The 23,844-nt window shown below is 31.0% G+C and overlaps 1 protein-coding gene across 1 annotated transcript; it reads right to left on the reverse strand.

Moving 5' to 3' along the window:
• Positions 1-4,541: 4,541 nt before the first annotated feature.
• LOC123711326 (allantoicase-like) lies at positions 4,542-11,190 on the reverse strand. Its single transcript, XM_045663847.1, has 8 exons — positions 11,080-11,190; positions 9,210-9,408; positions 8,332-8,412; positions 7,634-7,794; positions 6,972-7,128; positions 6,569-6,715; positions 5,843-6,021; positions 4,542-5,110 (listed from the first exon to the last, which is right to left on the reverse strand). Exons 1-8 carry the CDS (start codon positions 11,131-11,133, stop codon positions 4,967-4,969), a joined length of 1,122 nt encoding a protein of 373 aa, XP_045519803.1. The 5' UTR covers positions 11,134-11,190; the 3' UTR covers positions 4,542-4,966.
• Between the last annotated feature and the right edge of the window lie 12,654 nt (positions 11,191-23,844).

The raw sequence follows: 23,844 nt of genomic DNA on the forward strand, positions 1-23,844 counted from the left end.
TAGTATTCTCATTGTAGCCTACAGAACTAAGAAGAAATAAGGTTGGATACATGAGCGGATATAAAGGTTACACCGTACATTCTAAGATATACCTGAAAAATTGATTCTATATACATAGTGGCAATATCTAAGGTAGTCCAATCCAGAGTAAGAATTCCGGCTGACTTATAAATCAGTACAGTAAGAGATTGACTTATTTGCGCGAATTTATATTTACATCCAATTCTTGCAGCAAGGGCGTAGAACAGACGACTGGCAAAAACCTCTAGTCACTCATTTTATTAAGATTTCTTTTTTCATATTTTTTGTAAGGAGCCGTAATAATTACATCACATCTTAAACCATTTAATCATAATAACACAACATAAATAAGAAAAATAAACTTTTTGCCCTTATCCACAATAGGCTTGGTGAAATTGGTCTATGCATTTACATTACTGTGGAAACGCAAACACGTAATATCAATAATTATATAAGTTATAAATTCAAATACAGCCAGCCACCTTCCTTTTTCCTAGCCTATCAATAAAAGCCTATGAAAACGATGTACAATACGACCAATACTTATTTAGTTTATCAATATTTTTATTATCAATTCCTGCCTTCTTTGCATAATACCAATCCAAAAACTAAATCAATATAAAATTAATAAAGACATCAAAAGTATACCAACTGAACGTTTCAAACGAATTGGACCGGTGTCGAATTACAATTTCTTCCGAAATTAAGAACGTTCCCTTTTATTACAATGGTTTTTATTTTGTCGTAAAGAAAATTATACACTTCTTACAATTTCGAATTGTGTGAAATGATAACTGTATTTCACGAGGGCATAAACCTGATATTATGTCGGTTTATGGAGAGTTTTGGCTTCGTGTCTTACATTGATTAAAGCATATTTTTAGTAAAATTTTACTTTATTTCCATATTTTTTTTAATATAATATGTATGATTATGTAGAAGTTATAATATAATATTATGGTTTAAGATTTTTTGAATTTGCCTATATCATTGACACAATCTACAAAATAAGTAAGTAAAAATAAGACATGGTTCCTCAACCTATGTACTGTTTTATAGATCAAGAGGCTAAGCTTAGCCTGATCTGATGTTAATAACGAACGCGAGTGCGTTTCCGGCTTTTTGTCCTAAAGCGTCCTGTTTCGAATATATTTGAAATAGGCAGCTTAACATAATAATAGTGAATTGCAAAGGTTAAAATCAAGATTCGCAGTTGTCTTTTATATGATTTACCATAATAAACGTTTGTTTTGTCTTAGTATACGGTAGGTTACATAACATACATTAAACATGACTTATGATAACCTAAACGAAATCGAAACAAAAATATTGAGCAGTCTACTTACACAATCATTGTTACACATGACACACTAATTTAATTATTAGTTATTATTATTAGTATTGTCAGATAACCGTCAAATATAATTAAGTAACCTCGACGTCCGTCATTTCAAATGAGCGTTCTTAAGGCAGCCAGTGGAAGCTGGAAAAACTACCCACCGATGTAGTTATGAACCAATTCGAACCAATTCTGGTTTTTAAAACCAATTCTTAAAAGGCCGGCAACGCACTTGCGAGCCCGCTGCCCATGTGAGTGTATATTGATGGTGGTATAACTTAACATCTGATGTTAAGTGAGCCCCCTGCCTCACGTTACATAAAAAATATTCTTCATTGCTTAGGTAGACAAACTGGCGTGATTTTCTGATGAAATTAGGTCAATGTTTATCAAATAATTATAATTAAAAAAAATTATGAAGGTCATGGACGAAGACCCCACTATCATGAGATTTTTATCTGGACCCATGGTCTACCCATGGTCACTGTGAACTGTTACTGTTTGAGAATTGGTGATTAGTCCTTAAACATTGCACCGTTTCAGAAGATACTAAAAGAACTTCTATATGATAATTATGTATATCTCAATAAAACCATCAACACAGTAATGTAGCTAGACCCTTTAGTTTGATAGTGGCGCACCACGGGCTCGTGGTTCTTATCGACACAAGAACTAGTTTAAACCAGAAAAAGCAGCACGCTTTGATTACTCAGATGTGTGGCAAGGAGATGCGTGCCAGAGGTCATAATGGATGATTGGATGGACGGAAATTTCTGTAATAAATAGTTACGATATTCCAATGAATATGGACCTTAATTTTTTGTCTATGCATCTAAAAATGATAATATCTCGCAATGTGAGAGCAATACAGTCATTTCATTCGATTTTAGTAGATAAACAAAATTATAAAATATAGTTTTTCCGATGTATTATAAAATAGACTTTGGCTCTGGTGATTGAGATGTATTTATAACATTTAATTACAATTGATTACACGTTAACAAGCAACAGAGAATAACACAACAAAACATAATACATGAGAAATTTGAGTTTTGTACAACGGAACAAAAAGACGTTTTTTTTTAATAGAATATATTAATTAATAAAAGTATGTACCATTGCTATCTATGAACTTAATAACAGTACTTTCTAGCCTTTTCACCTTCCCAATTTGCTGCACGTGGATTGATACAGTTTTATCATGTACATGTATGTATTACACCGCAGACTACAGCAAATTCAGACGTAGTTGGCGATAGATCCACTTCCACAATAGCCTTAAATTCCTCGTTATCAACTTTCCGGTCACCCGTCCACGGGGCTTGTTCTGGACATGTCAAGAACGAAAACCTTGTAACCAAAATCGCACTGAGGTTTTTTTTGCGATACCGCCGCCATCATTATTTCTTCATTTCTGCACCACTGGAACTGGTGACACTGGTGCCTCGGTGGAACTGGTCCTCGTAAGTGTATAATTCAGTCTTTAATGTTTTCCATGTTATATATACAGTGACGCAATAACTTTGGAATATAGAATGTAGGATACTTAACCAAAGAGTAGATATTTGAGGGCAATGTACGAGTCAGAACGATAAAACGCCAATTTCATATGCAAGGTCCTTAAATATTAACAAAATTATATTCCAATTTGACATAGTAGAGTATAGTACTAATTGTACACAGTATACATAATATTTACTCCTTTAAACATATCAACTTATAAATCTTATAAATCGTGATTAGTTGAGTTTTAATTATGATGGTATCTGTTGGAAATCTTGCTAGACTATCACCTAATGAAGGAAAAACACTAGTTTTGATTATTAGACAGGGCTGATCGTGATTTAAGTTTTATAAAAATTAAGAAAAAGTGCACTTTGTGGGGGTTTACAGTGCAAAAAATAGACATCGGTGTTGTCCTGTGTCTCCTAAGATTACGTTCATCCTCTAACGATAGACTTTCCAATTACATTCAGTGAAGGTAAACATCGTAAAACCGGCGTGCCGTATATTCCAAAATTGGAATTTTCCTTATTCCTACTATTGATTATTATTATATGTGTATACCCTAAATCTTTTAATTATCTTATTATTATTATTTACACATAAAAACAATCTTTAGAACTATAGAACATTATATGCATTTATTGTGTCGTTTATAATAGTTTCTAATATTTCATTGTGTTTAAATCGTTTGTCATTACGTTTCACCGCACAATGATAATAACATAATATATATATTAATTTAAATTCAATTAATTGAACGACTCCATTTAATGTAACTTTCGCAGTTAAGTAGTGAAATCAGAGAGTTAATTGAATCTCTAGACAGTTAATTAAAAATCGATATTCAATCAAGTCGCTAAAGTTTCGTCAGACAAGTGAGTGAACGAAACGTTTAAAGACTTTCCTAAACATTCCTAGGCAACGAGACTAATCTAAACTAACCATTTACAATAAAGCAAAACACGGAATTTCCAAGCTCTCAGTTCTTGACGATCACACCGAAATAACAATAACAAATGAAATAATCATGGCGGAGTCTTGTTTTACATTGTTAATGAACACGCTGGCGAAAGTCAGACAGATAGTTAAACGTTTTCGACGCTGCTTTATTTAAATCAAAATGACTTGATTGAATATCGACATTTAATTAACTGTCTAGAGATTCAATTAACTCTCTGATTTAACTACTTTACTGCGTCATAACTATTAAAATATTATTAAGAACTTAATTTAATCCTTTTTAGTACATTAGGTTAGGCTTAAATTACTTATAAGTCTTAAGTTAGGCTAGATGGTAATGTTCCGGTAATGTTGGTAATGGTCTTAGTAAAGAGATATATAAATAAAATAAAAAAAATGTGTGTATTTTTATATAAGGACACGCGTTAGAATTTATAAATGGATTTTTTTTTATTTTAAAATATTGACTATAACTTCAGGATGTCGGGTTTGTGTGACGGTTTTCGCGTGCATCTTAAAAGTTTATTCTCATAATTTTTCCCTAACAACAGCGCCAACAGAAGTATAACTTCAAAAAAAATCTTAGATCTTACGACCTCGTGGTTGAGTTGCATGAGTCGATTAAAAAGATAGGCAAAGTTTATAAATGAAAATAAGTTAGTTTATTTTTCATTCATAACCTACATATATTACGTGAATTAATTAAAACAACATATACATCAATTAAACTTTATTATTAATAATACTTTGATACCTTATAAATATATAAAAACTAAACACATATTAAAACATTGTAACAATTTTCGATGCCTCACCAGGAGGACAACTAATAATAATATAGTCTTCCAAAACTTAATTATAATTGATTAGAAGTTTCATTGATTTTGAATTGAAAAATACACTTTAAGATTTAGGAATAATCAATTGCTTGTCAAGTTTCGGTTTGTCCGTTGGACATAGGCCTCCTCCATAGAAGGATAATTAATACTCATTTTAAAATAACAAATTATTAATTAATAAGTGTACGAAAACTACAAAAATAAATAGATTTTCAAAATATTAATGGTGAAACTTAAAAAAGTCAATATTAGTATGACATTTGAAATGTCAGTAAATTATCATTTCAAATTTAGTTCCTCTTTAACACATCTTTTCAATAAAGTCAGTTTCAACATAACCGTAAAGACGGAGACGACTGAACCCACCATCGGGTGCCATAGTGACGCGAATGTGATTGATGACTTCGGAATGGCAGCTAATCCAATGTTCTTTATTCGCTGAGAGCTGCAAGGATACATGATTTCAATTATTTATGTTATTGATTGGTAACTAGTTCGAAGCATGTAAGGTTATGGTATACCCTAATAATACAGTTAATGTAAATTATGTATAGTTTCAAGAATTATATTGTTTAACACTACTTTCATCACTTGCAAATATTACAATCCCTTATGACGTTAGTCCAGCACTAAGATGCTGTTTTGACTCTTATAATCAATAGCCGATATATACATAGACCGCCTAATGAAACACGGGTTTTTTGCTGTTTAGCATTCTGTTCATATATCAATTAATATCGTAACCTAGGCAACCAATACGATAATTATTTCTGGCTATGTGACCCGTTGAACTTTGTATCTCATACATTTAGATCAAAACTTTTTTTTTATATAGTCTCCGAAGTTTGGATATCAAACTACATCTACGTTATACATGTTTCTAAAGGTATCTATAAATATATGAAAACCAAATGACTATTTTTTTCTTTTTGAATGGACAAAATACATCAATTATTTCCCAGTTTTTATTGGAAAATTAATTACTAGTTTTTATTATTTTTCTTGATTTATTATTTATGTTTACCACCAATAAAACCTTTTCTGAACTTTTACAAATATATCAAGATTATAATTAGCCAAATCGGTACAGCAATTCTTGAATTTTCATCCCGAAGTTTGAAACAGTCCAAAAAAGTCAGAAAATAACATATTTTTTTTTGTATTCTGAAAATCATACCTTATATGGTTCAATAATAATTTCCCAATCAATGTCCGCTGCACTTGTGTACTCATTTTTCAGAAAAGTGCCCTCAATTTTCACTGTGTCTGGAAAATTTCCTTTGAACTGGGTCGTGTCTATACAAATCTCTTTGGCTCTACCGGGAAATCCTAGCTTGAAGATTGCCCATTCTTCCCCTATTAACATTAATTTAAGTGAAATAAAGTTATTACAATACTATTACATTAATTGTAAAATTAGCAAAAAGATAATCTCGAAAATTATTCAGATAAAAAAATATGTGTTGATTCCAATAATATGAATGAAATGGACAACTGCGTCTGTGTAGCTTGATTATTTATTAAAGCGGTTTATCAACCAACTCCATGGCGCTACAACACTATATGGGTTTATAACTGTTTCTTTTAACTTTTCCTTTTAAACACAAGTAAATATCGTGGACTTGATTTACAGGACTATACAAAATATTTATCTAATATGGCCATTGATATTTGACGTCCTATCTAGATAATAAACTTTTAATTTTTTTTTTCATTTTCAATTATTATTATTATAACTAGGTTAAGAAAATTGCAAATATTTGATTTGATTGTTATGATTACTAATAATGAAATTAGTTTAAAGCGACTAAAGAAAACATATCTGTAAGCGTTTCTCAAACACATAAGCTAAACATAAATCTTAATTGAGATCCTATTTTTATTTGATATCCAAGTTGTGTACCTGGTATTTGAAGTGTTCCATCTTTATTTCTTTTAATAATGCAAGGTCTATCAAGCCGCCTTGCTGTCTCCCAACCATCCGCCATTATTGCACTTTTTCCAAATTTCAATGTATTTTTCGGATGTCCAAAGTGAGCATTTGAAAAGTCTGTAATATTTAATACATTTAAGATATATGAATATTTAAAGTAATGAAATAGATTATCCATTCATTAGCTTTATATGACTCAAACCATTTAGTACCTGACATGATTTTTAACATATTTTGTTTTATATTATATATCATGAAAAGTTACTATGTAGATAATAGTACTATATAAATTATGAAACACTATGTCTCTGTTTTACTTTAAACTAATAAGTTATTTGTTTTATACTCAATCATATTTATAAGATATACATACCAACAGACAAAGCACCGTTCAGCATAGATGCTAAGTCAACAAGTTGGTCTCTTTGTGGTATGTCCGGCTTTACTTCACCAAATACACGGAGCCTGGCGATGCCTCCATCGGGATATATATTAAGTCTTAAATGTGTCCAGGGCTCATCGCTGACCACCTGTTAATGTGTAAAAGACAATGTTTAATATATTGTGTCAACGATACTATTTTTAAATTATAATAGAATCTTCGTATATCACGTTAATTACAATAACATCTGCGGTTCACGTTTTATGGAAGCAATTTTCCCCCGATTAAATTACTCGATACGGATATTTCAATTTAAACAGTACCTACATTATTATTATAGGATCGAGAGGGTAGACCTACTGCAGCGAAAAGCCACCAATTGGCGGGACAGAAAACGCAGGAAGTTTCTCATTTTGAAGGCCAATACACTTTTTGGGTTGTAGAGTTAGTGTTAGTGATATTTTTAATGCCAGCGCAATATTTACACTTGTATACAAAAATACGGTGGTTTTTTACAAATCGGTATTATGCAATAGAAACAAACAAACAAATCTTTCCTCAGAATGTGGGAAAATATTTCTTATCATAAGCTATTTAACACCAAGTATGTCTTATATTATATGACCTTAACTTAGCAATTTGAATAAGCTAACCTTTTGAAAGTTCATCCTAGTATCCTCATAGCCCGGCTGCAGCACAGTTATTGGGACGATTTCCTCCCATTTGTCTGTACTAAGCAGACTCATTAGTTCTAAGTCGGACTCGCTCGCCGCAGTACCCATCCGTGAAATTCTCTTCGGTATTAATGCTTCTTCTGTAATTACAAAGTATTATAAATTACTACGGTATGAAAGCGATTTTAAATGATTTGTGGACTGGCAGTAAATGCAAATTTGAAGTTTAATAACATACAGGTACACTGCCATAGCTTTTTAAATTTATTTGAGTATCGTATTTATCCATTTTTAATTATTATTATTACCTACATAAGGTTAACAACATTGTAAATACTTTAATACTTAAAATTAATGAAAACTACATTGTTATATATATTTAATAATTGATTTCGAACATCATGTGTCAATAACAATCAATTCTGTATCAATACGATAAATTAATTTTAATGTATTAAGACTGATATACACTTCTTACATTAATACGTTTGTTACTCAAACCAATAATTTTTAATTAATAATAAATTTGTCATGTTCTAGGATAATCTTTTGATTGCTCTTATCTTAAAAATATAAAATTGTTTTTTTTTCAGACATCCCAATGAAGTATGAGAGCTATCGAATAAAAGCTCATTTGGTATTGAAATATTATTGAGAAAATAAATTGAATTTCTTACCATCAGGCGTCAGGCGGGCTGCTTGAATTGAATATTTGGGAGCGAAGTTGCCAGTGAAGAATGCCGTATCTACCAAGAATCCTGGGAGAAATGAAAAATGATATTATTAACAGTGCTTGGAAGTTATTCAACTAATTAAATTATACTTAAATAAGAGTTTGATGGCGTAATTAATAAGGGTTGAATAGAAGAAATCGCTCGTTAGCGATAAGGCGGCCCGTTGCCTAATAACTTATGTAACCTGCTTTATTTATTTATTATATGTATGATTTGTATATTATGTTAACCTAATGTAAATAAATAAATAAAATATAAACCTTAGTATCACCCTTCTACCAGCAACCCCCATTTTTAATAGCAATTAGTACTGTAATGATATTTTTATGGCAAAATGTTTGCCGGTTCGGAAAGTAGTTGTGGAAACTTTTGTTTTAGAGAACGGGTGAACTCTTGTTACAAGTATCATAGACAAATCTTTTTTATAGTCGGTTTTAATTTGACTTGATGTTTTCAAAAGCCGATCAATACAACAATGGGTTGCAAATTCTTCGATGATTTTTGTATGTTACGTTGTTATATATTGAAATGAAAAATCGCTAAACAATAATTGAAATTTAATTTTGTAAATCGAAATATTCTTATGAAAGTATATTATAATATTAAACAATCAATATACGTCATAATTTATTTGGAACCAGGTATGCTAGTTTTTCTCGCACACCCATTTGAGAATTTGGTTTATTTTGTATATTTGACGATCACAAGTTACCTACAGAATATAAATATTCTGATTTGTACTGTATTGCTATGTAGTTAAAGAACGTTTATTTTAATATAAAAGAAAAATTCGCGTGAACGATATAGAAAGTATTTTGTACCTGCAATAGTGCATTTGGATGCGAGCTTCAATATACACCAGTCATGACCTGGTGACCTCTTCCGTCTCGTCTCCCATCCATCCATCCACTTCCCAAACTCTGTAAATTCTTCAGTTAAGTTGACTGGGTTTTTATCAGATATTATGTTTTCGCATGTTGCAAAAAAATCATCTGTGGCAAAGAGAATTTTACCACCAGTCTGAAAAAAAAATTAAATTTTAATACGTGTTCTGATTATTAATTACTACCTAATGTAAGTGGGTTTGAATGTTTATTAATGTTCTTTTATGTAGATACTTTGACATGTTCGTAACTTGTTGAATGTCAATTGTCACGCATGTTGCTACTATCTAATCTGTGATAACCCTCTCCCGCTTAATTTTCAAATTCCACCAAATATGTGCTAAAATCGGGTTATGAAATGCGCGTATATTTCCATACAATCTATCAAACGATAATTATATTAGACCGGCTTTTATTCGTAAGATAGGCATTATTTTCTTTATTGTCTCGTCGTCCACTTTTAAATATTCATTTGGTAGAAGTGAATTTTCAAAAATATTTTAAGGGAAATGTAACGGATTTTAATATTAGCTTATGGCAATTTACGTCAAAAACGAAACGATAATATTAAATTAATATAATATTGTGCAATAGTTGATAGTTTTACTTCCTGTATATGCATAGTCTTTAAAAATGATTCATATTATATTTACTATAGCTTAGAAAGGGTTTATAATCTGACATACATTTTTATACAGAGCTAGACAGTGTTTGACCGCAGTCTATTTGAATTAAGATGTGGCCTATAAGTGAACACGTCGTCCAGCCATGCCAGTATGAAAATAAGATATTTTAATTTTTTTTGGGTTTTTTTTTATTTTCAAAAATGCGCAATTTCTGTTAATTGTGTGATAAAAACCTACTGTATATTAAATTTTGTATAATTAGCATTCCATTGCGTTACGTTTATCAAACTGGCATATTTATTAACTTATAGTTAAGAGTAAGCGAACATTAATAAAATATATCAGTAGAATAGTTTCTCATGATATTCTTGTACCGCTTCCATAACTAACAGGTGTGTTCACAACTACAATGTCCTAGATCATTTTATAGCTAAACAATAAAATCAATAAAAATAAAATCGTTAGGTTTTCGTATAAGCCGACACAAAAACAAAAACCTATTACACTAATTTAAGCTCAAATTACAATATTTTTGAAATTATTCACATAAACTAATAGGGAAAATAAATTCTATTTTCATAAGTGGTATCCTCTGATATATACCCTGATCTGAGGCTAAACCCAATCGATTGAAAGTAAAATGATACTCATATTATTAAAAGCACGACGGTTATAATACCGAATTAAAATAACATAAGTCAACTTTTCGACTTTGAAATGCATTTTCGTATTTTATTGTATTTTTAAACCTATACATTATGATTTTTGAACCTTAAAATAGTTTTTAATTTCGTATTAATTTAATTTATTCATTAACACATCGTTACATTACAATATAAAAATTGAACATAATTAAATGAAAGGGAAGGCAAATGGCGGCGTTATCGCTTTCGAGCGATTTCTTCCAGGAAACCAATGTGAGTTAACAAAAAAATGTATTAAATTACATAAGGTAGGCAAGAAGTGTAAAAATTGATTCTTGAAACTTTATGATTGTTCATTTAGGCACTGCACTCTCCCCTATTTCTTTTTTTATTTCACCTTACAATGGCATGGAACACTTGTTTTAGTAGGCCCGTTGCCTCCCTAGTCATTTATAATCCCTAACTTCGTATGAACTACAAATGCAACAGTAGTTATAAATAAATGCGTAGTAGTCGCGTAAAACAAATACAACTTACGCTGCTGCTGGCAAGTTCGTTTAATTCTGTAAACGCGGGCACTTTCTGATACATTTTGTAATTTAATCACCGAACTCCACTAACATAAGACTGTTCAAGCCAATTCTCGCTCACTCATTTATATACCAACTGATAACAAACAAGCGAGAAATTAATTTATTTTTATATATAAACCGAACGAAATGAGTATAATTGTTTCAATTATGTTAGACGTTTTTAAATTGTACTACTCGTAACATTTAATTTTGAATCTCTAATATTTTTATAATTAAATTACTTGACACTTTGAAATGTAATTAAAATGGTGTGCCAAGAAATTTATAGAATTTCATTAAATTAATCCTTAATGTTAGACTTATGAAATTGGCATTTGTATGGGAGCAACAAAAAGTATTTCTTTTAATACTATTTAATTAATAAACGTACATACATGGTACATAACCATTCTATCTGCTATCTATACACTTTTTCCATCTTATAGTTAGTAGTTCATTGATCCCTTTACTAAAACAACATTCGTACGGGAATCAATAAAATCTTTGAATGCGGTTTCAACTGCCCTAACAGGGTTGAAATTTAATACGACGCAAGAATTTATCCAAATTTCTAAAAAAAAATAGATATTTGAGGTCGAAGTGGCCAGTGCGACAAAACTCCAATTTCATACGTAAGCACCTAATATTAAAATGATGTACAGTTCTTGAGCATTCTTAATAAAACAAAAAAATTATCATTAAACTATCATGCAATAGATAATTTTTATTTTATTCTTAATTGAAATTAAAAGTCTGCTATGATAGGAATTTCTACGATTTAACCTTGAGATCAATTAAAACAAAACATTGATTAACTAACACTTTTGTATTATATATACGTGATAAATGATAGTTTCATCAATTGAATATTGCTTTTCAAACAATTTCTTAGTAACGACAGTAAGAAAATGATAGACTTGCATTTGCATATTGCTTATTCTTATAATTTCAATAAACTAACTGTAATTAATGTTTTAATAATGATAATAATTAATTAAAAAATAATGTTGACAACAATATCTGTTTTCAACAAAACAAAAACACATTTTTACGCATTACTTTTGGATGAAGCGTAGATAATTTTAAACCAATTGTTTGAAATATAACGAGGTATGAACCATTATTTTTAATGTCTCATTACCATTACGGCCATTACTCATGGTAATACAAAGCTTATTGTATATGATTGAGGTATGAACACCTGATCCGTTTTATTAAGTATGCTCTCTATGCAAAAACGTGAAGAACATAATATCTTTATGTAAAGTTCCTCCTGTCAAAAATGTATAAAATTTTGACATACCGTGAATTAACTATGTTGTCGTCATAGGTATTAATGAACTTATGTATTTGTATTACTTTGGTAAATAGCATGTGCAAACTAAGATGATTAAGTATTACCTATTTCATTTAACAAAATTTTCTAAGACAATTACAGTAAATTCCAAAAAGATGTCTCTTAAACTATTGTTCAACGACATATGGTGGTTTTAGAGCCGAGATTTAAAAAAGGATTTGACTTCTTAAAGGAGTCTTACTAAAGGACTCAGTTATGTGATTGAATATTCATAGAGGCGAGTTCATTATAATTATATATTAAGGTAGTTTAACACGACCACATCGGATATACCCTTGGTTAATTTCGTGATTTTATTCATACGAACCTAATAATGGCAAAAGGCCGTTAATGTTTGAATTAGTTTAAATCATTTATTTATTGTGGAGTTTTTTTACTAAAAATTTAACGAATATAAGATCCTAAGTAATATTTACTGAGGTAATATAAAGCTTTAGAATATGATAGCATTGTGTCTGCACAATGACGTTCTATAGTTAAAGCAGTGAAATCTAATTAATTTATAAAACCCGTGAAAAAATATTTTATATGTGAGTAAAACAATGTTAGTACCGAAAACTAAGCCAAGGTTATAAATATATTTGATGTGCAAATTAGTGTTATAATATTGTAAAAATCTAAATTTCTCAAAACATATCGATGTATATATATGCACGTAAAATATCCTAATTTACATTTACTACTAACTCCCAAATCAAGGTCATAGAGCGAGTGAGAACTAATGAGAAACCGTCTGCTACTCATTTTTATCACCAAAATTTGGTTGACAATACACGTGACGTTTATATTGCGATCATTTCAATGGAGACTGACAATGATAATCATAATTGTGTCGATGAAAGGTCAAATCTCAGAACCAATAACTAGTGAAATCTGCTATTATCAGAAGCAAACCGTATTGTATAGATAAATTTGTTTAGGGTTATCTCGTGTCTATAAAATTGCGCCACGCCTTACTTAATTGGTCGTATTTCGAAATAAGTAAGGTGTTGTTTTTGTGTTAAGTTGTGTCCATATCTAATTTAGTTTTACGCTTATCTAACGTGGATTATTGAAAATCAGTGCAGTGGTAATTTCTGATGCTCCTATTTCACCATGCGTCCTGCTGATAGAGGATCTTTGACAGTCTGAGAAAAATCTTTGTTATAAATTTATTTTATTTTTATTTATTACTTAAGATGTCAAGTGGAACATGGTGTACTGGTTGCAGCTCCTTACAAACAATGTGTAAAACAAAAAGACTTGGCGATTAAAAAGAGTGGCGGAGAGTTTATTGCCAGTTCTTCTCTTCCGTTCTACGCCCTTGATTTGAGAAATGGCTGTAAATGTAAAAAGAAGCATATAATGTATATTTCTTGTTAATGTACATTGTGTTACCTATATGAATAAATTATTTTTTACTTTGACATGTTGACTGTTTTTGTACCTATATGTTATTAAACTTATGTTAAATGTGGTGACTTCATAAAATATAATTATCTGTTTTTAAAAGGAACCTGATTAGCTCATTCAAATTGTTTGACGTACATTTGTTCTATTATTTGTTTCAATCATTATAGATTAAAATAAATTATGCCCGCATTGTTTATAATAGTAAAACTAAAATTATTTTAACAAGTTTTATTTCCTTAATTGAATTGTCGTAGACAGCTACTGTTTTGTGTACGTATTACAATCGACTTTTTGCACATAGAAATTCAATAATTTTATTGTAATTCATATTTCTTTCGATTAAAATAGATATCGTATGAGACATATGAGGTAGGCCGAATCGTTAATTTTCCTTGTACATTAAGAACTAGAAAAGTTGTGCATTATAATGTAATTAAAATTAACTGTGTCTTTGTGTGAAATGCATTGTTGGCGACAATCTTTCTGATACAGAATTTTTTTTTGTTGAATGGAATCTCGCGGTTTGCCTTACTAGCTCATCTCGGGCTGCTTTGTCGAGTACAGCTCGGCTGGATTTAGCGTTTTCCCGCGACTAGCGTAGCGACTCCAGTGAGACTCGGACCTCTGCTTGGGCCGTCGGGTGGTGATCAAACGTGTTGTGATTCGAATGTTTTAATAACATAATAGTAAAAAAGTATAAGTGTAATTATCGCAATTGAATAAGGATAAAAATAGCTTCTATTATCACGGTAAATAATATAAATTTAAAATCAACAAGTATTTACAAGTGCTGTAAATAAAAATCTAAAAATAAAACTTATCTAAATCGAAACTAAATTGATGTTTAATTATCCATAAATGATTGTTTCACGTTTTTTTGCAGTGAGTCTAATTTTGATCAGTTGACGCGTGCAAAAGTATGTTTAATCTGTGATAAAAATTTATAGAAACTCAGAGGTGTTACAAATTTTGTAATGTTTTTAAAATATTTCTTTGGTCGTTAAATAAAAGAAGCAATATTTTTACTAATAATTAACTATTTAAGTCAATAAATAAATTATTAAACTACGGACTACTTTATTTGTCTATTTGAAGAAACTTCAATGGTAACCCTAAGTTTGGAAGTTATATTTGAACTCTCTCGTTCCTCGTACACGATAAGCTGTACTGCGCGTGCTCTCGTGATACAGCGATCGTGTCTGACATCTGTCTCATTGTGGTATGCTACTCGCTGCGTTTCTATATACACATGCATGCGGCATTTGATTCAGATAGTTTTATTGAGATTAGACGCCGTGTTCACGTTGGCCTAGAGATCTTATTTTATTTATATGATGACGTCCACGGTATTTGAATATAATATAACATATTAAGGTGCGCAAAGTTTATCAAACATTTTAAAAATTCAATTTTTCTTGTTGCGAGTTAGTCGTGATATTTAAATTCATTACCGAGAATCTTTCACGTAATATAAAGTATAAATTCTGCTCATACCAATCCCAACAAATAAAACAAAAGCGAGTTATTAATACATTGACTTAATTAATTCTGGAACATTCCCCTGACCCGTTTTCCTTAATTTACATTTCATCCTCGAAACTCAGGGATTACATTGTAAATTCTTACTGAATACTGAGTACACACAAATATCTTTATATTTTGAATAATAAATGGCTTTTAGCTATTCAGTCTTTCTTCAGCTTTCTAAAGTGTTTAGTTACATAAGTTTACCATAAAATAAAAAATAAATCAATGGCGCTACAACATTTGTGGGCCTCTGATTTCTGAATCTGTTTCATGATCATTTGTGAATCGAATAGCCAAGTAGGTGATCAGCCTTCTGTACCTGATGCAGCTAAGGCAAGCCGGTTTACTCACGATGTTTTCTTTCACCGTTCGAGCTGATGTAAAAAGGCGCACATAGAAAGAAAATCCATTGGTGCATACGCGGGTATCGAACCTACGACCTCAGGGATGATATAAGTTTACGATAAGAAAGATAAAAAGTCAGCAAATTTATTTATAAAACCCGTTTAGTGAACGCACTACTCTTTTTGAAATGTATAATATCCTCTCTTCGAGCAATTTGTTTAGTTGCATCATTTGCTTATGGAAAACATGTTCCAATACGTTGTAAAACATACGTATATGTCGTCTTTCATTAAAAAGCTTCGATGGTATTATAACTTTTGGATGTACCGCGCGCACATTCCAACTTGGTTAGCGAAGCGCCACTCACGGAAGCAATACAAATAATTAAGAAAATATCTATTAGACCAATTTCTTTGTACACTGGACGAGTTTACAAGAATTGCTTGCTATATTGTTAGTTATAAGATTTAGGTATATAAATATATGTTTTTAATGTAGGATAATCGGTATGGGTATTATAATATTATAATACTAGAATAAATAAATAAACTTATATAATGTCTTAATCGAGACAGGCTATTTAGCATGATACATCAAAAACGAGGGCGCACTTAGGTGTATTTTTAACTATCATAATAATGTATTGAAGGTAAAGAGTAACAAACTAAGTTAGAAGGAAACAAATTTCCTTCTTAATAACTCATATAAAAAAGTCATATTTATTCCAATGGAAATTCATTTACCTACGACTGATAAGCATCAACCAAGGTTTTCATACGATAGATAATTCGAATTATGGTGTGTGGCATGAAACCACCATCTATTTACCATAAATGCTTCATGTGTCCATTATCTAGAGGATATTTCATAGCGGTGGATCTTCCTCGTCATCTTGTAATGCGAGGGAGTGGCCAACCAACAACAAACAATCCTTGACGACTCGACGTTCATCTAGGAAGCCTCTGAGCCTCAGGAGGCTTTTGAAATTCTGGATTTATTGACTTAATTAAACAGCCAAACTACTACGCATAATTGATTTATATCTTATTGGTGTACCAGTATTACTTTTATTATCGTGTTTTGTATTCGGCGGCCTCATTCGGACCATTAACCCTTGCAGTAAGTTGAAGGATTTTTCATATACATAACAAAACTTAAATACATAACTTACTTAGTTTTGCACGAAGTTTAATATATCAAAATACTTTTACGAATAATTAAATTCCTTTTCAATAATCGATAAAAAATATCAGCAACTCTTCGTATATAGTTCATTACATTCTAATTTCCTATAATATTGATTCAAGGTAAAACTATACAACTAACATTTACAATAACATATAAGTCATTACTTTTCGTCTTTGTGAATGTTAATTATGAAAATGCAAAAGAATACACTGACGTAACCTCGCTTCCTACATCGTTCCATTACGCGTTGTCTTCGCTATGATGAATCACCTAATACTGTTTATAAATTATTGTAAGGAGTTTTGTTACTGTAAGAGGAATGTATAAAGAGAAATAGAACCAAAACTGTAAATTAGTCTAGTGGATTTAACCACTAGGTACACATGAATTTTTAAATTCATATAATCGATTTAGTCTTTCCTTGTTTGTAAAATTATGTTAGAACGTAAACTTCTAACTAGCTATCATATTGACTCTAAGTTTGTTATTTTCCTAATTATACCCGCTAGAACATATAATCGATGTAACTTTTAAATAATTTGAAATCACGTAAGATAGGGGCGACATGACAAAATTAAACAATAAGCCATAGTTTTTTTGGGCTGTCCGGTTGGGGGATTAATCAACATTTTATTTAGAAAATATTTATTTAGCAAATTTAAGCAAAAAATTAGCCTAAAACTGAAAAAACTAACAAAATATTAGTACCAATGCGATCCAGTCTCACTTGCGCCATCTGTTTTATAGTAATGAGAACATGTTTTATGACTATAATTACTATCTAATATATTTAAATCACTTGGTCACTCAACTAATGAATAATGAAGCAATGTATATTCTCTGTGTGAAGTACAAAATCTATTCTTAAAATAACTTACATTGAATAACCTCACTGTAGAGGCGAGTTGATAAAGAATTTCATTAAAATTTTTCAACTAACAGCATGCTAAATTATGATTTTTTAAAATGCACAAAGTTTATAAGGTGCTAGATGAATATTTTTACAACCGGCGACGTAAAACAAACCGGAGCCGGGCGAGCGCTGTCGAGTTATTTTCGTGGAAAATTTTTAAATTTTCCTCTGAAATTACAATAAAAACTACTACAATTAGCATTGCCAGACTAATATTACAATGTTAGCTGATATTTGTATGAAACTTCACTGGCGTTGATGGATTACGTAATATTTTTTACACATTCAAAGGTCTGATTACTATCTTTCTAATGAAAATGTTTTGAGATATATAATTATTGTACCCGTTGAGTGAAAGGAACAAACTAATCATACAAAATTACGTTTGCGTCTTCTTTTCAGTAGACAAATCTATAATGTATGTGAATAGAAAAAAAGTATTTAATAAGAAAATTTAATTGTAGTTTATTTTTCTTTTGAGCGTAGAAATATTTAGCTAGTAATTAATATGTACATTCCGTTCTTCAAACAATTGTATATCGAATACAAAAGTAATTTATTATAGTCTAATATACCGGCAGTACTAATGCTATCAGAGTGACTTTGTATATGATTTTGCATAAATAGAAAACGTATAATTTCCCCTATATACTTTCAATTTGAAAAAATGTTCTTAAATTGTTTTTATTAAAAGATAATGTTTTTAATATCCTTTTCGGTATTATGTGTTTTTTCGTAACTGGAGGATTTAATTAAAGTGGATATAAACTACTAAATACTGTTTTACGTAATAAAAAAAGGCCTTTTTATTTCTTACAAAAAATCAAAGTAAGCTTAATCCTATTATATTTTTTATGAAAATAAGTTACACTAAATTCCTTTCGCATGTGAAGTCCTCCAAGGATCTCCAGGTAATTTTTTCCTGGGTGAGTAGCATTCAGCTCGAGCCAGCCGTTTTGGCAATGTCATCCGCCGGCATCAGTCACCAGTCTTCCTCTGTGTCGCTGCCGATATGGCCAGGTTCGTCCTTATGGGCGATCGTTTGACTTTTCCAGGCAAAGCTGGAATTAAAAACATGCTTAACAGCAGTTGTTTGTGACAGTCTCTCGTGAAACAAAGCCGCAAGAAAAGTTTTATTTAAGTAGTTGCTCTGTGTTAGCCACGAAAACCAAAATTAATTCCATTCATTTAAAAGTGATATAAACATAATAGCATCTTAGTGACTATAGCGCTTTCTCATAACGAAATATTTTACGCTAAAGGAATTTTTCTCATTTTATAAAGCTCTCAGATCTCCCCGATACCTAATCTTCGTTCACAAGATTTCCTCCCTAATTTGAAGACGTTGTCAATTTACGTCACGAAGAAAATCTGTGCTGACCTCGCACCTCAGATGGTACGAATATATCATCTACCTTTAATATTTTTTGTGTAAAATACTAAATAGGATAAAAGATTTATTCCAATTCCAATTTTCCAATTTCAGAGATATTTAGCTTTTATTACATAGACGCAATTACACACAGGAGCACGAATACTGGAAGACTTTTCTACGCTGTATATTGACCCTTTTCAACAACATAAACATAAACAAACATAAACAGAAAATAAATAACAGTGATGTTCAAGCAGTTTCATACAAACATATTTAATGTTTCTAAAGTAGTAGCTGTTTCATACAAACATATTTAACTATGTTTATAAATGTTATCCGTTTAATAATAGTATAAATCTACGTAGGTACGGCTAGGACGGAGTTATGAGACCCAGTTGGAGTATCACCAGATTATAAGCCGCAAAAAATATACATTTAAAATTGTTTACAATGAATGAACAATATAAACGCGATCAATGTTTTGTATTCAGTTAGAACTAAATTCAATTATTTAATATTAATAACTGCTTGTAACTTAAATTTGCATTTTTAAAAACAGATAATGTAATAATAGCAAGTGAATAATTTTTTTTATGTATTTATTTACACTTCATTACACTACAATATAAAAAAAATAACATAATTAAATCAAAAGGAGGGCAACTGGCGGCCTTATCGCTTTCGAGCGATGTCTTCCAGGCAACCACTGTTTGTAAAGAAAAAAAACTAATATAAATTACATAAGATAGGCAAGTAGTGTAAAAATACATGTTATACACATTTATTAAGACAAAACTAAACAGGAACAAAAAAAACAAACTAAACTAAAAAGATGATGCATTAAAAATAGAAAGTAAAAAGACACATAAATCACGATAATTTAAGATAAGTCTCACGACAGTTAGGGATACGATGTGGACAGGTAATGTTTGTACAGAAGAAATTTAAGGAAATATAGAGAAGAAGCTAAGAGAATAGGAACGGGAAGTGAATTCCATAGCCTAACTGCAGAGACCTTAAAGGAATCGCCAAGAAAGGAGGAGGTATGAGATGTGATTTCAAGGGTATAGTTTTCGGAAGAGCGTAAGCTATAGTTATGGGCTCCATGATGGAATGGAATATAGGAGATGGAGAACATGGGCATCACGTCGCTGACGAATCGGTCACCAGCCTAGCCGCTTACGGAATGCATATAATGAGATATGGTCGTACTTGCTTAGACCGAATATAAATCGAATACAGAAATTCTAGAGACGATCCAGTCTATGTAGCAATTCCTCGTTTAGATCGGAGGAGCAAGAATCGGCGTAGTTCAGTTAAGGCAGGAGGAGAGATTGTGCCAGTGAGGTTTTAGTGCTAAAGAAGAAAATTTCATTTAATTGAAATTTATTGTTTTTCGGAATAGATAGACAAATTTGGGACGGTACAAACATAATTTACTCTGACAGTTTTATGAATTCTTTATAGAAATAATTAAATCGGTGCTATGAAGCAGAAAACTCAGAAAATAATTAAAAAAGCTCTGTTGTTAGGGAAACTTGTCCTTATACATTTGGAGTCCCGTAAGCCATAAATGGGAATCTCAACGTAGCAACATTCGTTTTACATATATTACGCCTTGGTAGGCAATGTGGAATAACCACTTAACCAAAACTTATAATATTGCTTCTATATTATCGCTTATATATTGACCGTATAAAATGAAGAGCGGTTAGAATCATCGACTACCAATCTCATTCCGAGCGGCATAATCACTTGCCGTTCAAAGCCAAAGTAAAAAATAATTTATTCATATACATAACACAATGTACACTTATGAACGTCAAACAAAGCAATGTACATTAAATGCTTTTAATTTTACATTTATTGGCAGTACTGGTAATAAACACTTCGCCACTCTTTTTAATCGCCAAGTTTTTTGTTTTACACAACGTTTATAAGGAGCTGCAACCATTACACCATGTTCCACATGACATCTTAAGTAATTAATAATAATAAAATTTGCTTTGTCTCGGATTGTCGGAAAGATCCTCTATCAGCAGGAGGCATAGTGAAATAGGAGCACGCACTTACATTCTCGTGGGAACAACAAGAAAATACACAGTCGACATAACTAACATCACCGCATTCACTAATTCAAGTCCGACCAGTCACCACAAGTAGCACCCGTTCACGAGTATAACGCATGGCCAGCCATCGGCGTTGCATAGAGATATGGGTTATCACTCCATCTTTTACCCCATTTAACATGGAGAGTATTTAGACAAGTTGTTAGGATTAATACCTGCAGCTGAGTTTCATCTTCGGACGTCGAAGCAGAATGCGAAATTTAAACCATATCTAATCGGTGGTTGTGATGCCGGTCCACACCCGTACGTTTGGCAAGCATGACTTCTTCCGTATACCTCTTACTTTGAATGTTGTCATCATTATAAACTGCAATAATTTGTATCGATAATGACGCAAAATGTGTCCGAGAGACGCGAGTTTTCGTATTTTAACAGTTCGCATAAAATTTCGCGTCGTCACAATTTTAACGATTTAAACCAATCAATAAATAAACAATACTTATTGCTTACAAAAAAACTGACCTGCGTCTTTAAATTATTAATTAATTACAATTAAACTAATGATTCGATTGAATATGTTAAAAATAATGTATCAAAGTCTAGATTTAGGTCACTGTAAAATAAACAAGACAAAAATATTGAGAACTACTTTAATACGTTCTCGGCCAGGTCTTGCTATAACAGAATAAATTGAATGAATTCCCAAGGTAGGACTTCGGTGTTTAATAGCTACATTTTGTTACATACCCCTGTCCCACTGCTCCAGCGCTGGGTAGACGCTTGATAGCTTCGTTTCTGTTTGACGACACATGTTTTTCGCTTAAAAGTTAATTGAAAATTTTAATGGCATTCATTTTGATGGTCGTTTCGTGTGATCGCTCTGAGTAGTTTCAAGTTTTTGAATGAAGTGCGTCATTACATTTTATCTCCTCGTTTATAATATTATTTTTTGCTAAAAAAGATGTCTTCAGCAAGTGAATTCTCTTCTATATTTTATATTATTATTTATAATGGTGTTTGGGCAATCACGTTCTGAACACAACTACTATTCGAAGCGTCGAATTTTTATTATATAATACTATTATATGTTTTATACGGGTTGTAGGATCAGATGTTAAGTGAATTGTGTCAACACATACATTACCAGAAGGCTCCCAAGTGCATTGCCGGCCTTCAGGAGTCGGTAAGCCCTTTTCTTGAAGGACCTTGAGTCGTCTTGGTTTTTGGAAGTACAATGACGGGTTTAGTTTATCAAATTAAAGTGCAGAAGTGTATGATACTATATTCTCGTAAAAAATATGTTTCATAGGTTCTCAATACATTTAAATTAATTTGTTTTAGAGACATATTTTGTTTTATTTTCACAGAATTTCTAGTATTAATTTATTAACATTATAATTAAAATATTTAAAGCTACGAGTGCAGGCTCATTAATTGCGTTATGTTAAATAATCGTACGTTGTGTTAATTAAAACTAATGCTTACTGCTCATTAAATAATTCAGTTGTAATATAATTTCAATATGATAATTTTGTTAAATAAAATAAATTTTAGCATTTCCTATTTGCAAGAAATAAAGGGCTGCGTTTGTATTTAGAGTTTCTGTACCGTCTTTTACAATACGTGTATATTATCTTACTAAGAGCAAGCATCTACTTTTTTAAATTACCAGGGACACAAAGGATGTACAAATCGATTTGTTTGTTCACGCTGCTACAGAGTAATCCCTGCCCTACATTAGACAGAAATCTGCTTTTGGTTTGAGCTTCCATGCTCTTAGGACGCATTGATAAATACTTAAATCTAGTGTTTTATTCTTGTATATTTAACCGAAGCGTACTTTAAAATAACTTACATTCGAAGTTGTTAGAATAGTAATTTATTGGATAATTAAATAAGGGTACTTTTAAAATAGCCTAGTGGCTCAATATGTCGTAGGTTCGAATCCCAGAATTTACCCCTCGCTCTTACGGTATAGAAAAACATCACGAAATACATGTGTCTTAAAAAAAATAGATACAAAAATCTGAGTCTATTGTTAAAACGGTTGTTCTGTCGTTGGTTCTTTTTTGGGAATATTTTTATAAATAAATATTAATAATTTACTTGTTCAACAATGGATGAAGGAAACTTAGACCAGGTTGCGATGAAAAAAACTGGAAACCTATATATATATATATATATATATATGTGTGTGTGTGTGTATTATATAATATAAAATAATTACCATTATTGGTTACAGTACCAAAAACATTTTGGTGGACATTATCAGGAACTTTATGGTGACCTTGAATTTGTATCTATAACTGTGTAAATGTTTAAAGTAAACAAAATTATTATTATTATTTTATTTCAAGCAGACGTTGAACAATACTTAGCCGAGTCCTGTAAAGCTATTTTGTTTTCACAATGTCTTCTAAGAAATGCAATACAAATGGCATTTAACATCAATTAAACGGCATTCGTCGCCTCGCTTTCAACGTTTTGCTTTTAACGTACCCTGTTTACATATAAATTTAACATTAGAATTTACATATTAAGATAAGGAATTTCTTCGTATAAAA

This window comes from Pieris brassicae, chromosome 6, assembly GCF_905147105.1.
Source record: "Pieris brassicae chromosome 6, ilPieBrab1.1, whole genome shotgun sequence".
Lineage (NCBI taxonomy): Eukaryota > Metazoa > Arthropoda > Insecta > Lepidoptera > Pieridae > Pieris > Pieris brassicae.

Excerpts from the sequence above, each read along its gene's own strand:
- LOC123711326 (XM_045663847.1), bottom strand. The coding sequence starts at position 11,133 with ATGTATCAGAAAGTGCCCGCGTTTACAGAATTAAACGAACTTGCCAGC. Across the intron at positions 8,413-9,209 it reads ATCCAAATGCACTATTGCAG|GATTCTTGGTAGATACGGCA; the intron begins GTACAAAATACT and ends CATTTCTCCCAG. Across the intron at positions 7,795-8,331 it reads AGCCCGCCTGACGCCTGATG|AAGAAGCATTAATACCGAAG; the intron begins GTAAGAAATTCA and ends TTGTAATTACAG.